Source organism: Calliphora vicina, chromosome 5 (genome assembly GCF_958450345.1).
Source record: "Calliphora vicina chromosome 5, idCalVici1.1, whole genome shotgun sequence".
NCBI lineage: Eukaryota > Metazoa > Arthropoda > Insecta > Diptera > Calliphoridae > Calliphora > Calliphora vicina.
The window spans coordinates 65,381,722-65,398,837 of NC_088784.1; the positions used below are offsets into that span (position 1 = coordinate 65,381,722).

Sequence of the window (17,116 nt, forward strand, 5' to 3'; positions counted from 1 at the left end):
TACAATGGAAGCGCATTCTGGACGTCAAATTTTCAAGAAATAAGGTCTTATGATGATGATAAGTCCACAAAAAAATACAAAATAAGTAAGAGAATATGTGCTAACTTCCAAACATGAACTTGTAAGTAGCCATCCCACTTCTTCGAAACTGTAATTATTTATCATTAAAAATCAAACTGAATAAGTAATAACCATGATATAATGTAGCGTCATTCTCGCTTTAGGTTTTTTAAATGCTTTATGTAACATACTTAAGGATTAAGATAAATACAAGTAGATCGGAAAATCTCTTGTCAAAGACCTAACTCAGTTATCAGAACCACATAGGTTTTATGTATTAGTAAAAAAAACAATGTGAAAACAATAACAACACTCGTAGTTGTAATTTTTTTGGAGTAGTTCTTTTGTTTATTTTTTTCCCGGTTTTCGCTCTATGTACTTATATTTCTCTTAAAGAAAAAATAACGAGGTCACTACCTATATGTATACTTAGTTACATATTTTTAGAAAAATTTCTCGGAAATTGATATACGAAAACTTCATAGATCGTTTTTGAAAAAAAAAATATTATAATATCTTGTTCATATCATGGGATTAACAGTTTTCGAAAATATTTAAAACAAAGATTTTAAAAATATGTTTTTTGTGTGTCCTTTAGAATTTGTGAACCGGTAAACTGCAAGTCATTTAAAAAAAAACAGAAAAAAAGCACTTAAGTATATTTATTTGATAAAGCAAAACATCCATACGAAAACAGAAGAACATAAAAGCAAATTTAAAACAATAATGAAAAAGCATAAAACTAAACAGGTGGCAACTACTTGCACAACACTTACACGCACACACACACAATATACAAAATCTTACCGAGACCTGAGTGGCTGTGTAGGAATTTGCACGCGGCCGATTACTAAGGAATGTCGTACGCCATTTACGCTTCATCTGGGCAATCACTTCGCCGTTAAAGAAGCAGAAGAAGGTGGCCACACAAAGACCCTGGAAAGGAAAAATAAAGAATTTAATATTTATAGTAAAATTTATGATTTGTTAAAATAAAGCATTTTAATTTTAATTTAAAAAATATTTTTTCTAAAGCAAGATTTTTACGACGTTAAGAACTAAGTTCCCAAATCGAATATGAAAATGGTTAGTCCGATATTATTAAAATAAACTTAGAAAATACTAAAAAAGGTGTCAATGAAAAGTTGAATAACTTTTACAATTTTCATCCGATTTAAATAATTAGAACTATGTTTTGTTAAGAACTCCTTTGTACATTGGTACACATTTTTTTGTGTGTCTTTTTTATATGAAATCTTAAATTCTTATTTATCATTTAATAGTTTAGAGGATTTGTATTTTTTTTTCTTAATATCTATACTACAACAAAAAAAATAATTCTGATAGTTGTTTTTAAACATTCAAGTAATATAATGTGAGAATATGAAGAAAGTTAGAGCAGAAATAACCCTAATTAAATTTTATAATATTTTAAATTTGTTATGTCTTTTTTTGTTTAGTTCTTTATATTAATTTAGCATTTTCACAATAAAGCCCATTAAAAAGAAATATGTACATCATTTTCAAAATCTATTATCATGCTTACAGTCTTTCATAATAGTATTTCTAAAGAATAATGCCAAATTATGCAAAGTTTTTTTTTTCATCACAATTTAAGAGAGCTTTTGTTTTCAACGTCTTCTTTATTTGATAGAACCAGAATAATGAATGTAAAGTTTCACTACTTCAATAAGTCAGTTACACGTACAATGTTGTGGTTTACTCAAAACAGTGGTCTCAACGGGGATTTGTTTTGTTAAAGGTTGTAGTCATATTTCAAGGAATAAAGAATGAGATTTAAATAATTAAAAAATCATAATTTTGTGGTTAATTAAAAGTCTTAATTTGACTCATAAATTGGTTATTAAAATATAAGAAATATAATAATCCACAGATTTAAACAATTTAATTGATTAACATAGCCAATATATAAACAAAAATCAATGAAATTACAAAAGAAATTCGTTTATTTTCACTGTTCATATTTTTGTATATTTCTGTTGCCCACTCAGCTGTAGTAAAAATATTTGCTGCTGTCATGTACTTACTCGTACTTTTTCTATTATAAAGAAACCCTAAAGAAGGGAGTTTTATATTAAATATTTTCTTTTTTACTTTTTCATATTATTTTTTAAAGTAGGTAAAACAAAATATACACAAGAATTAAATATATAGCTGAATGCAAAAAAATATGAAAAAGCTAAGAAGTTGAGAAAAATACTTTTGTAAATTTTTTTATAAGCACGGCCAAAAACCTGAATTGAATTTACACCAAAACCAAATATCCTTGGCTCTAAAGTGATGCTCGTATTACCTTTATCTACATTTAGAATCAATATGTGACTGTTACATTTATAATTTATTTTATCGAGCAAGAATTTATCTGTATTCCCATATTTCTACATCCTATCTTGTTCATATGGATATCAATAATACAGGTCAACAGCAAAAAAAAGGCTTGACGAACCACTATATAGATTTGATACGCCAGGGCTACCTAAGTACAAAAATGGTAAAATTTTACAATTCTATGGAGAGATTTTTTTTAAAACTTTTTTAAGTAAAATTATAAATTTTGTTAGACTTTTCTCCACATAATTAATGATAACTCAAAAACGGTTAGTCTGATGTTATTGAAATAAACTGAGATTTACATAGCCTTTAATCCGTTTATATATTGAGTTTCAATCGGCTCAATAGTTTCCGAGTTATAATAACAAATTGAAGCAAAAAATAATTTTGTTTACGTGAAAATCGCAAAATTTTTTGTTTTAAAAACTCATGAAGTGAAATACCTCGGAATACATCTAGATCGTCGCCTTACATGGAAAAGTCGTATACTAGATGCAAAGTTGACTCAAATGAAATTGAAATCAATTCAAATTAATTGGCTTATTGGCAGAAACTCTACGCTTGGTTTAGATTGTAAACTTCTACTTTACAACATGATCATAAAACCGATATGGTGTTATGGCATACAGCTATGGGGCACGGCCTCAGCGTCAAATGTAGAAAAGATTCAAAGACGCCTAAACAAGTTTTTAAGAATGATCGCTGTTGCCCCTGGTTTATCAAAAACGCGAATATACACAAAGATCCAAACGTGCCCCTTGTAAAAACTGAAATCTCGAAAAATGTACAAAAATATTTTAAAAAAACTTGAAATTCACCCAAACCCATTGGCCCACAACATATTAGATAACCACACTCGATTAAGAAGGAGGGACACAGCAGACCTAATCCAAAGACAAGAAGGAAGGATCAAAAAGGAAGTATCAACAATGAATAAACAATTTTTCGTCCGGTACTGACTAGACTAATTAAGTTGTAATTATTAGATGTAAGATTTGAAATACTTGTTGTTAGTTCATTACGCAATGAAGATTCAATAAATAAAAAATGAAAATTTAAAAATAAACTCATGAAAAATAGAAAACTACTGAAATTGTTTAGGTTTATTGCTTCATCACAAAGCCACATACATATAACAAAATAAGATATCGATCATAAATATTTAAAAATTGATTAAGCTTAACTATGTTTACAATTTTGATAAGTTACCCGGCTTAAGAAACTTGACAGAAGTAATTATGTTTGAACTTGTTCGAAAGAAAATACCTAAAAGATGAATCTTTGGAAATGGAGAAAAATAACAATGAACTTAACTCGAGGATTGTTAAAGAATCACATATTATGGTTATATGAGAACCTAAATCCAAGCTTTCGGGTCATTTAATATATAATGCTGAGGACGCTGCTGTGGGGTAAATGAAAAATAAATCTGTAACTTTTAAACCGATACTCAGTGTGAGGTTTTGACATTTAAGCTGATCAAAATTCCATATCTCGGTAATAAATAAAGGTACAGTCACGCATTTTGGTACAAGTAATTTCTATATCACAACTTCAATAGAAAAATGGGCGAAATTGGACAACTACCACTCCCATTTTCCATATAATATAAAATTTTATACTACTTTATAATCATTACAAAACACAAATAAGAAAGTATAGTTTGGTATAGTGCAAGTCCGACCATATGATACCCTACACTGAATGATTACAAACAGTTTTCTTTTGATATCAAACGTATTTGTATTGAATCTTATTTGAATTCCAACATTTTTAAGATATTTATGATTGATAAAGTGATTTTCGGAACTGGGCCTTACATGGTAGCTATGACTAATTATGGACCGATCGTCACAACATTTAGTGGATGATTTGCGTGTATATGAAACATATTTGTGCTGAATTTTATTTGTATACTAACATATTTCAGAGATTTATGCACATTAATGCAATTTTCGAGAATGGTTTTTATATGGGAGCTATGGAACATTGTGGACCGATCGGTACTAAATTTGGAAGTACGAGTTCGTCTTATATAAAACTTATTTGTGCCGAATTTGGTTTGGATATATTTATAATTAAGATATTTAAGAGAGCTTAACCCTTTAATACATTCCAGTTCCACTTAATTTTAGACGAATATAAGCTTGATACTAATTCAGACGAAAAGTTTCAGCTAAGGAAATTCTAAATCAAACTTAAGCTAAAATAAATATAATAAATAAAACTCAACTAAATATTTGGTAATTTATAGAAAAATAGAAGTAAAAATCATGCATTTAAGGGTTAACTATTTTCAGATAGGTCAGTTGTATGGGGGCTAGGAGAAATAATAGACCGGTTCTAACCAAATTCAATAAGGTTAGTTCAATATAAAAGTGTGTGTCAAATTTTGTCGAATTATCTATAAAATTGCGACCTGCAGTTTGGTTGAAATCTGCATAATCGACTCAGAAAGTGATTCAGAGCAGATTGATATACTTTAAGGTGGCTATTAGGACAATATTTTTGCATATTACAGCACCAACCCAATATACCCTCTCCACTATGGTGGTGTAGGTTATAAAAAGTGGTTTACTGAATTTGGTTGTGGCCGTAAAGCACGGAAGATACCGAACTTTCTGGAAGTCCAGTTGAGGTCTCTACACCCCAAACAATTGAAAAATTCACGATATGGTGTTGGCCGATCGGATATTGAAAGTGCGAGAGATTGTGAAAGCTACAGGCATCTCACATGGCTCATTGGTTTCAATTTTGAATGATCACTTGGATATGGGAAATCTTTTTGCAAGATGAGTGCCGCAATCGTGTGACAACTTCGTGTTTGGAGTTGTTCAACCACAATATGGACGAGTTTTGACTCCGTTCCTTTACCTTGATGATCTCGACAATAATTGTTTTTTGGAAGGAATTTTTTTCATCCAAAAACCTGTGTTACATTCAAAAAGTCACCGACTTATTGACCCGAACTCGTAATAATTATGATGGTACAAGGTGATGAAATTTCATTCTAATTTATTACCTCCTATTCCTAATATTGCATTAAAATGCAAATATGTTCAAATCAAATCAAACTGTGCAATAGTGAAAAAAACACACGAAAAACAAAACAAAAGGTAGTAAAACGCTATACTCAGTTTGTGGGGCCTCTAAAAAAGGTGGGGCCTCTAAAAAAGGTGTCATCAGTTTTTGGTTAACAGCTAATTCAGACTTTGTGATACGGCTTAACTTTATATGGCAATAATATAGCTAGGAGTCCGCCAAATAAATTTTGTTAAAATTTGTTTTCAAAAAATTGCTTTTTGGTGAACTTTTGTTGAAAAAATATAGGAAGAAAAATTTTATTTTTTTGGAGTCATATTGAAAAAAAGGCAAACAAGTTTTTGATTTCAGAAAAAAAAATGTCACAAATATTAAATTTTTTAATTTTTTTTCAAAATATTAATAAAATAGCTATCTAAACTATTTGAGACACACTTAGCTAAGAACAATAGGTAATAAGTTACATGGATGAGAAAAAAACACCTGTTTGACCAAAATGTAAAATTTTGACCCCTTTAACTCCCAGAGTTGTTAACAGATATTGTTGAAAAGCTGTGTCTAAATTACTATTCAGTAGAGCTAACCTTAGTGCAAATTTCATCCCGAAATCGGAAGATATCGATTTCAAAGAATTTCATCGTTTAGGCACTACGCAACTAAAATTCACTCGATAACAGAAATTCAAATATTTGTTCCCAAATAGCTAGCCACCATTGATATCAATACAAAATTTAATTATAATTATGGCTAAAGAGTATTAAGGATTCGAAGACATAGAGTTTTAACTTCATTTTTCATAAATATTAAAAATGCTTGTAAAAAAATTTAAAAAAAACATAAAAAATACATGTTCATAAATATCTTTCACTTTCTACAACATCTCCTGAATTTTCTATTGTATATGGCTGAGGATTTCAAAAGGATGTGGTAAAAAGTTACAAGGAAAAAAGCATCCTCCAAAGGCTATAAACGAATAAAACATGAATCTATAAAAACGATAATTTCAAAGCAAAACCAATGCTCGCACTTCCCTTAACCAAGTCATACATTTTTTTGTATGATTGAAGAAAATATTTTCTGTTATTTTCTTTAACAACACAATAACAACTTTTTTTCTGTAAAGAAATCTACCAAGTATTTTATGTGTTACAAAAGGAAAATCACAAATAAGACGCATTATGTGAAGAAAAGAAACTAGAACAAAAAGTGCAATAAACTGCACAAAAGACATGTTTTGATAATAAAAAAAACAAACCAAACTGTTTTTAAAGATTTTTCTGCGAGCATCTTTAAAGTGTAAAAAACTAAAGGGGAAAAGCACTTTTTGCCATCACTCGAACATGACATAAATGGAGCTAAAATAGAAAATACTGAAAAACATACAAAATCCTTAACATGAAGGCAACTAAATCGAATGCAAACAATGCGTAGAAAAGTAACAAAGTTGTGTAATCGAAATTGTTTTAACAAAACTCAGGAAAAGTGCTACCATTGACTTAAAAGTTTTTCGTTTTTTGTTCAAAATGAAAAATAACACATAAAGAAAATTTATTGTTGCATGGTTTTTCTCAAACTCAAACATTATAAGTAAGAAAAACATTGTGGTTCAAGAAAAAAACTGTGAACTTTCCTTATTTTTTTTTAAAAAAATGTTTGCCGTTTTCCATTTGCAATATGGAATTTAAATATTGAATGATGTTTACTTTTAATATATTAAGATAAATGCAGCATGAAGACGTATGATTAATATTTAATTCAGAATGTAAAATACTCATACGTAAGCATTTGCTTATGTAATTTTATGTCGTACTTTCATAGAGAGCCGGTATTATTAATTTCGATCCACATAAATGGAATTTGTAAGATTTTTAAACCAAATTTATTTTGCCATTTGAATTACCTTTTTAAAAGGAGTAATTTTTTTGTATCCTCTTCAAAAATTTTAAACGCACGCTAAGCTCATAGCTATCGGTTTGAAAACAGTATTGTATATAATATTTGTAATAAATCTGTTTCAATTCAGAGCGGATTTGCATGTTATTTATCCAAGGTATTACAAAAATAAAAAATGGATTTATTTCTAAAAATGCTTTTATTAACATAGCTACTTGTAAAACTTTCTATGGATGAGTATGCAAATCATTTTATTTTTCACACATATTTGAAGCATCATTGTGCAAAACTTATTATCATAAATCAGCATCATATGCAAGAAATAAATAAAGAATTTGCATTGTGTATGGAATAATAGAAGTATACTGAAAAACGAATATGTAAGATTTACTTACTTTACAGCAAAGAATATTTATGTACGCATCCTGATAAGTGTGTTGCAAAATAGTATTCGCAAAAATCCAAAATATTAAATTGTATTTAAATATTAAGGGTGTTTTTTTTTAGCCTAATACAACTTACAAAAGTGCTAACTGTCAGCCAAACTGTCATTCCGCTCTCATTTTTTTCACATTTATGATCAGTATAGATTATGATCATGAATATATTGACGCTTGAAAGCCGACTGTTTTATTGCAAAGTTAAGTGCAGCAATAAGGCTGATTTATGGCTTAACAGAGACCAATACACAACTGGCTTAACAGAGACCAATACAAAATGCATCGTTTACATGCTTGTGGCATCATTGGACCTTATTTCTTAAAAAATTAAACTGAAGCTAGACTTACATTCAATGGAGATCGTTACCGCACCGCGATCAAGAATTTTTTGTTTGAAAATATGAATGACATTGATCCGGGCAAGATGTGGTTTCAATAGCGACCGCAACAATTGATTTAATGAAATAAAAATTTGGTGATATCTTGTTTTCGAGAAATGAACCTGTAACAGGCTCCAAATTCGTGGGATTTGACAGCTCTTGATTATTTCGGATAAACCAGCAACAACTGAAGCCTTAAATACCAACATTGTTCGTGCTATTCGTGGCATACGGCGAGCAATGCTCGAAAAAGTGGCCCAAAATTTAACGTCCAGAGTGCGCTTCGTCAAGAAAAATCATATGCCCGAAATCATTTTCAAATGATAACTTAGGGTATATGTATAAGGAATTAGGGTATATGTATATAAGTTTGTCATTCCGTGTGTAACTTTGAGAAATATTCATTATTACCCTTATGAAATTCTCCGTCGATTAAGCCATGTCCATCTCTGTAAAACATTCTCACTTCCAAACTACACACCAAAACTTTACAGGATTACCAAAAAAATATTTACCATTGTCCTATGCAGTTGGTTTTGAAAATCATAAAAATCGGTCCAGACTTACCAGATTTATGGATCAAATTGTGAGACAACCCCCCCAAAAGTTTAAATTTTTCTCAATTCTTTTGCTATTTTCTTTAAATATATTACAGATAATTCCATAAAATTTTGTCTATATTTTTAATGTTATACGAACAAATTCCGTAGAAAATGGTGATTATTATTTAATAATTTCTCCTAGCCATCATACAAGATTTCTTCCCGAAATATATCGCTATGATATATAAATGCCTATAGAATAGGAATATGCTTACAAAATGCTTCAAAAATAAGTTTTATATAAAAATAAGCCACAGGAATTTTTTTTAGTAGATTCGGTTATATCAGACCATAGCCCCTATCTATATAAACTTCCTAAAATCATGTTATCTTGTGTTATGTTATCTTGTGTTTGATTAAGTTTGATAATGTTGTAATCTCGGAGTTTAATCCAGTTTCGAATAAAATTTCCAATGATGAACATCTTTATTTGACATACAAATTTATTGTTTGTTTTATTTGAGAGTTTTTCTACAATATTTTTTAAATAAGAAATGTAAATTAGTTACTCTATTAAGGACTGAGATCGAAAAAATCTTAACATACGTAAATGTTAATAAAAAAGAATGTTAATAAACAAAAAATATTATTTAAAGAAGTGGCCACTTAAAATCCGTACGCACTATAGTAATAATAACAACGCCCCCTGTTATCAAAATGGAAAAAGATTTACATACGTTTTTAAAAACAAATCTACCATTATTCTACAATGAATTGCAAGTCATTATGTTCAGTTTTAAAAAGTGTAAACACAATGGAAAATTAAGCTAGAAATAAAATTGTGCACAAATATCAAATATTCGGCAGATATCAGGTCAAAATTTTTACGTCTCGGAAGCTGGAGTTTGTGTGGCCTTTAAATATGAATACGTAAAATTGAACAAAAATATTAATTTTGCAGGTAATCCGTAGCTGCAGTTTGAAGAGTCAAGCACTTCAAACATGTTTTTAAAGAATTTTCAGAATTATATATAAAAAGAGAGTTTGGAAAAGCGATTGCTGTCATTTATAAGACATCTCACATCTGATACAAAGTTTCAGCCAATCTGTCATTACTCAATGACAAGTTGTCATTACTCAAATACAACTATGAAGTGGTATGATGTTGTACCAAAACAATTGTTTGTTAAACAAATTGCCTAAATTTCGTCCAATCGAGAGTAAATTAAACAAGTAAGAGAGCTATATTCGGCTGTGCCGAATCTTAAATACCCTTCACCAAATTATACTTTAAAATAAAAATTTTAAATATTTTTAGATAAACACAAATACAATTTTATTTTTCCAATTTTTTGGAATTTTTTTTCGAAATTGTTTTTTATTTTTATTTTTTAAATTTAGTGAAAAAAAAAATTTGGGTTAAAAAATATTTTTTCGATTTTTTACCCATTGTAGGTCCAACTTACTATGGTCTGATATACGTCGTTGCAAAGGTCTTTGAAATATCTATCATTAGATATCCATAATACAGATATAGGTCAAAATCTTGTGTAGAACAACATTTTCTGTAGAAAATCTTGAGTAGAACAATATTTTCTATAGAAAATCTTGTGTAGAACAATATTTTCTGTAGAAAATCTTGTGTAGAACAATATTTTCTGTAGAAAATCTTGTGTAGAACAATATTTTCTGTAGAAAATCTTGTGTAGAACAACATTTTCTGTAGAAAATCTTGTGTAGAACAACATTTTCTGTAGAAAATCTTGTGTAGAACAACATTTTCTATAGAAAATCTTGTGCAGAACAATATTTTCTATAGAAAATCTTGTGCAGAACAATATTTTCTATAGAAAATCTTGTGCAGAACAATATTTTCTATAGAAAATCTTGTGCAGAACAATATTTTCTATAGAAAATCTTGTGCAGAACAATATTTTCTATAGAAAATTTTGTGCAGAACAATCTTTTCTATAGAAAATCTTGTGCAGAACAATCTTTTCTATAGAAAATCTTGTGCAGAACAATCTTTTCTATAGAAAATCTTGTGCAGAACAATCTTTTCTATAGAAAATCTTGTGCAGAACAATATTTTCTATAGAAAATCTTGTGCAGAACAATATTTTCTATAGAAAATCTTGTGTAGATCAACATTTTCTATAGAAAATCTTGTGTAGAACAATATTTTCTATAGAAAATCTTGAGTAGAACAATATTTTCTATAGAAAATCTTGAGTAGAACAATATTTTCTATAGAAAATCTTGAGTAGAACAATATTTTCTGTAGAAAATCTTGTGTAGAACAATATTTTCTGTAGAAAATCTTGTGTAGAACAATATTTTCTATAGAAAATCTTGAGTAGAACAATATTTTCTATAGAAAATCTTGAGTAGAACAATATTTTCTATAGAAAATCTTGTGTAGAACAACATTTTCTGTAGAAAATCTTGTGTAGAACAACATTTTCTGTAGAAAATCTTGTGTAGAACAACATTTTCTGTAGAAAATCTTGTGTAGAACAACATTTTCTATAGAAAATCTTGTGCAGAACAATATTTTCTATAGAAAATCTTGTGCAGAACAATATTTTCTATAGAAAATCTTGTGTAGATCAACATTTTCTATAGAAAATCTTGTGTAGAACAACATTTTCTATAGAAAATCTTGTGTATGACGACATTTTCTATAGAAAATCTTGTGTAGAACAATATTTTCTTGTGTATGACGACATTTTCTATAGAAAATCTTGTGTAGAACAATATTTTCTATAGAAAATCTTGTGTAGAACAATATTTTCTATAGAAAATCTTGTGTAGAACAATATTTTCTATAGAAAATCTTGTGTAGAACAACATTTTCTATAGAAAATCTTGTGTAGAACAACATTTTCTATAGAAAATCTTGTGTAGAACAACATTTTCTGTAGAAAATCTTGTGTAGAACAACATTTTCTATAGAAAATCTTGTGCAGAACAATATTTTCTATAGAAAATCTTGTGTAGATCAACATTTTCTATAGAAAATCTTGTGTAGAACAACATTTTCTATAGAAAATCTTGTGTATGACGACATTTTCTATAGAAAATCTTGTGTAGAACAATATTTTCTTGTGTATGACGACATTTTCTATAGAAAATCTTGTGTAGAACAATATTTTCTATAGAAAATCTTGTGTAGAACAATATTTTCTATAGAAAATCTTGTGTAGAACAATATTTTCTATAGAAAATCTTGTGTAGAACAATATTTTCTATAGAAAATCTTGTGTAGAACAACATTTTCTATAGAAAATCTTGTGTATGACGACATTTTCTATAGAAAATCTTGTGTAGAACAACATTTTCTATAGAAAATCTTGTGTAGAACAATATTTTCTATAGAAAATCTTGTGTAGAACAATATTTTCTATAGAAAATCTTGTGTAGAACAATATTTTCTATAGAAAATCTTGTGTAGAACAATATTTTCTATAGAAAATCTTGTGTAGAACAACATTTTCTATAGAAAATCTTGTGTAGAACAACATTCTCTATAGAAAATCTTGTGTAGAACAACATTTTCTATAGAAAATCTTGTGTAGAACAACATTTTCTATAGAAAATCTTGTGTAGAACAATATTTTCTATAGAAAATCTTGTGTAGAACAATATTTTCTATAGAAAATCTTGTGTAGAACAATATTTTCTATAGAAAATCTTGTGTAGAACAATATTTGCTATAGAAAATCTTGCGTAGAACAATATTTGCTATAGAAAATCTTGCGTAGAACAATATTTTCTATAGAAAATCTTGCGTAGAACAATATTTTCTATAGAAAATCTTGTGTAGAACAATATTTTCTATAGAAAATCTTGTGTAGAACAATATTTTCTATAGAAAATCTTGTGTAGAACAATATTTTCTATAGAAAATCTTGTGTAGAACAATATTTTCTATAGAAAATCTTGTGTAGAACAATATTTTCTATAGAAAATCTTGCGTAGAACAATATTTTCTATAGAAAATCTTGCGTAGAACAATATTTTCTATAGAAAATCTTGCGTAGAACAATATTTTCTATAGAAAATCTTGCGTAGAACAATATTTTCTATAAACAATCTTGTGTATAACAATATTTGCTGTAGAAAATCTTAAGTATAACTATATTTTCTGTTGAAAATCTTGAGTGTAACATTTTTCTATAGAAAATAAAATAATTTTCTATAGAAAATCTTGTCTATATCTATATTTTTTGGACATGTTGTGTATAACAGTATTTTCTATAGAAAATCGTATGAAAAACAGCATTTTCTTTAAAAATCTTGTCTATTATAACGGCATTTTCTATAGAAAATCTCGTATTCAACAGCATAAAGCTATAGTAATATTAAAATTTTAAGTACTCTGGTGATGAAGAAAGTAATTTTTTAATACTATTTTAATACGGAACAAAAATATAATTTTCCATCCCTGTATATAAGATTAAAAGTAAATCTTAAAATAGGAGAACACATATGGAACCGTAACAGCAAATCCAATATAGAATCGTTTACATAATCTGTTGAAATTTCATAAAATTTTATAGAAATTGCAAACGGAATGACAAACTTACATATACATATGATGAAGGGTATTAAAAGAATTAAACACAACAATCGAACAAAAAGCTTTTTATGAAATGTTTGTTATTTACTCGTGTTTAAAAACGGCTAAAAAAATAGAACAACAATATGGGAGTCAAGGCAAATTGTTTAGACAAGTGAACTGTCAATTCACTTGTGATTGTTGTGGCGAAAAATACAACAAACGCAAAAGCAAAAACAACAACAGGCAACTTTGACAGTTCGACTATCTTTTAACAAAAACAAAGTACCTGTTGTTTTTGTACATGTTGTAGTTCTGTCGTCACCTTCTATAGATTCGCCTTGCTTGGAGTGGTTGCGTTGCTCAATTATTTGTTGACAATAGCAACAAACAACAACAAAAATGAAATAAGCGCAAAAGCAACGTGCTCAAACAACGTGGTTGTTGTTTTTGTACAATTTGTGTTCTGTGCAGTGTTACCATATATCAAGTTTTCCCTTTTTAGCAAGGTTTTTGAGACGCAAAAAGTTTTATTTTTAAAAAAAAAAGTTTTTTTGGAAAATTGATATCAATAAGTTGAACCGATGATTTCAAAATGATAGTCCCCAAATTCATTCACTAAATGGGGAGATTGATTTGAATATATTGAAAGTTTCTCCAGCACTAAATTCACATAAATTATCTCAGTTTGATTACATATATGTACGAATTGGGTTTTGTAATTTTAGTATGTACTTAGAAATAAAAAGTTTTCTTCAAAAAATATTTAGCAACACTGGTTCTGTGTACGCGTGAGAGAGTTGCTCTTTTGAGAACACATTATAAAAAGCTCTCTCTCAAGGCGAATTTATATACCAGGTGGTGTTGATAATGTTATTTTGATGTTTGAGCTGTCAATTATCCTATGATTGTTGCGGCGAATGCTACAACAAACGTAAAAGTAACAAAAACAACAGGCAAACTTTGACAGCTTAACCACATAAACAAAAACAAATTGCAAGTGGTTTTTGTAAACGTTGTACTTCTTGTAGAATCGACACCACCTGGTATATAAATTCGCATTGCTGAAGATTGACAAAAAACACATACATATATACATACAAATAAAGCTTTGTTTGTTATTATACATATATTTGCATGACATCATTGAAAACAATAACAAATTACATTGTGTTTTGGTTTTATGGTTATATCTCAGCCCGGGTCCAACTTACTATGGTCTTATATACGTCGATGCAAAGGTCTTTGAAATATCTATCATTAGATATCCATATTGTCTATATTAATGACTTAGTAATCCAGATATAGGTCAAAAATAGGTAAAAAATCGAGGTTGTCCTGGTTTTTTCCTTATATCTCAGCCATTTGTGGACCGATTTTCTCGATTTTAAATAGCAACCGAGCCGGAAGAATTCCGGAGATATTGATATATGAATCATGTATGTATGTTATTTGGGGGCTTGGGAAAGTTGATTTCAACACACAGACGGACAGACGGACAGACGGACATGGCTATATCGATTCCGCTATCTATAACGATCCAGAATATATATACTTTATGGGGTCGCAAATGAAAAATGTGGAAATTACAAACGGAATGACAAACTTATATATACCCTTGCCACTCATGGTGAAGGGTATAAAAAGAGTGCAGGTACAGTAAATAACCAGATTTTGATGAGAACAAAGTGGAATAAATATGCTGGAATAACGGTAGAAGTGGGAAGAAAAGTTGTGCCGATATTAATGGAAGGCATAAGAAGAAAAGCCAGACAATTTATTAGCAATAAAGATACATAAACCTACAGTTATATATTTTATAAAGCTTAATAAATTACCTTTAATTTCATGTATAAAATGTTAACATACGTTGCTTCATTTAAAAGTTATGCTCGCTTTAATCCGTACGGATTGTGGTCACTTCTTTATATAGTTCTAATCAACAGTGATGAATTTATGGACCTTTTCCGGAGACCCTTCCATTAAGGTTTTTATAGTGCTTTCTGTCACTTTGTTCGAACAGGTAGTACATCTCCGTTTAAAAACAACCCACTTCTGGACACATTTTTTGTGCTTTTCAATTCTCTTTTGACAAGAGCCCAATATCTCTCCACTGGCCTTAGCTACAGGATTTTGGAGGATTTCCCCCTCTTGGTAGAAATACCACATTAATGTTCTTGTACTACTCAAGACGTTGCTTGCCATAGTGACAGGATGCCAAATCAGGCCAAAACATTTGTTAAAAATGGATCTATACCTTTTTAACAAATGTTTGGCTTCTTTTGCGCAACTGCATATTGCTTGCCATACCATGAACTTTTTGGGAACATTTTCTACTTTTGGGTCATAAACTTTTCTATCACATTCCCTCGAGCATCAGGAACATAAAAATGTTGACCAGGAAGCAGCGAAAAATTTTCCAGAACATAGATTTCGTCATTCATTATGTAGCAGGTATATTTTTTATAAAATTTTAATTCAATTTCCGTGCTCTGTCTTTGGCCCCTAAATTTTTAGCAGAGATCCTGTCAGGCACTTTTAGAGCCTTGTATGTTTTTAAACAAGCATTGACTTTAACTTTTCGTACCAAATAGTCCGAGTACTGAGTTAACCGGACTGCATTCCTACCGTATGTCTTGGGAGCTCTTTTGAAAATGTTTTCTATTTATTGTCCAATATACATGATTTGGACAATTCCTTCTAACTGAACCAGGTTTTCTATCAACGGACAAGTTCTCCCGATACTTTCTAATAACATTGAAATCATTTTGACGCCAGACCTTTGGTTGTTTGGCCTACTTTTTGTAGGACCAAGTTGGTTTTTCTTGAAAATATTTAATAACACTGTCCAACTAATTGAGATTTTTTGCTTAGAACAGAATAGCGACCTTATAATTCTGAAAGGGCTGTTGAGTAGATAAATTTTGTAGAATAAACTTATAGTCCACCTGGTCGGAATTTTTTTAATCGAAGGGAGCAGTATACTAACTGACAAAAATGTTATAAGTTAAAGTCTAAGAGAATTCTTATTTCAGAGTTATATTGTGGAATTTTATGGGGATCATTTTTGTGGAAGATCTTAACCTACTAGCTTCTCTCCTTAGGGGTCAATTTGACCCTTTTTTCGAGAAAATGAAAAAAAGTCCTTTCAAAAAGGACATTTAAGGATCAAAATATTCGACGAAAATTTTTGCCGGAAAATTTCAGTGGGGGTCACCAAAGATATCAAAGATGTGGATAAAGCACTTTACGCTTAATTAGCAAAATTGAACGCCACCTTGGATCACACATTTTTAAAAAAAATCGCCAAAAATCTATTTACAATCCGAATGAGCTGATATTTAAAATATAAATAGCCCTAGAGAATATAAACCCCTAAAGTGAGGAGCTAAAGGGTTAAGATCTTCCAAAATGATCCCCATAAAATTCCATAATATAACTCTGACCATAAGAATTCTCTCAGGTATTAACTTACAACATTTTTTTCAGTTAGTATACAGCTCCCTTCGATCAAAAAATTAAAATTTGACCCACTGTACAAAAAAATTCAGACCAGCTGGACTATAAGTTTATTCTACAAAAATGCTCTACTCAACATGCCCTTTCAGAATTATAGGGCTGCTATTCTGTAGCAAAAATGCTGTTGGACAGTGTAATTTTAGTACGCACTTTTTTCTGGTCACTCATTTTAATCAGATTAACAAATGAATATAATTAACATTAAACATAATAACTGACATGCTTTACAAAGGTAACTTCATAAAACAAAAAAAATCAAATAATACTTGGGTTAAAAGTTTTAATGAAAAACGTGTATTAAGAATTTTTCGATTTCAGTCCTTAAAA

The 17,116-nt window shown here is 29.4% G+C and overlaps 1 protein-coding gene across 3 annotated transcripts in view; it reads right to left on the reverse strand.

Moving 5' to 3' along the window:
- The window catches only part of Dh31-R (Diuretic hormone 31 Receptor), a 289,250-nt gene that overhangs the window by 11,720 nt on the left and 260,414 nt on the right, over positions 1-17,116 (reverse strand). For 2 of the 3 annotated variants that reach the window (XM_065513351.1, XM_065513353.1), the window contains exon 13: positions 868-996. In XM_065513351.1, coding sequence (XP_065369423.1) covers positions 868-996 — 129 coding nt within the window. The remainder of the gene's footprint in view (positions 1-867; positions 997-17,116) is intronic. The other variant, XM_065513352.1, reaches the window with a different exon arrangement.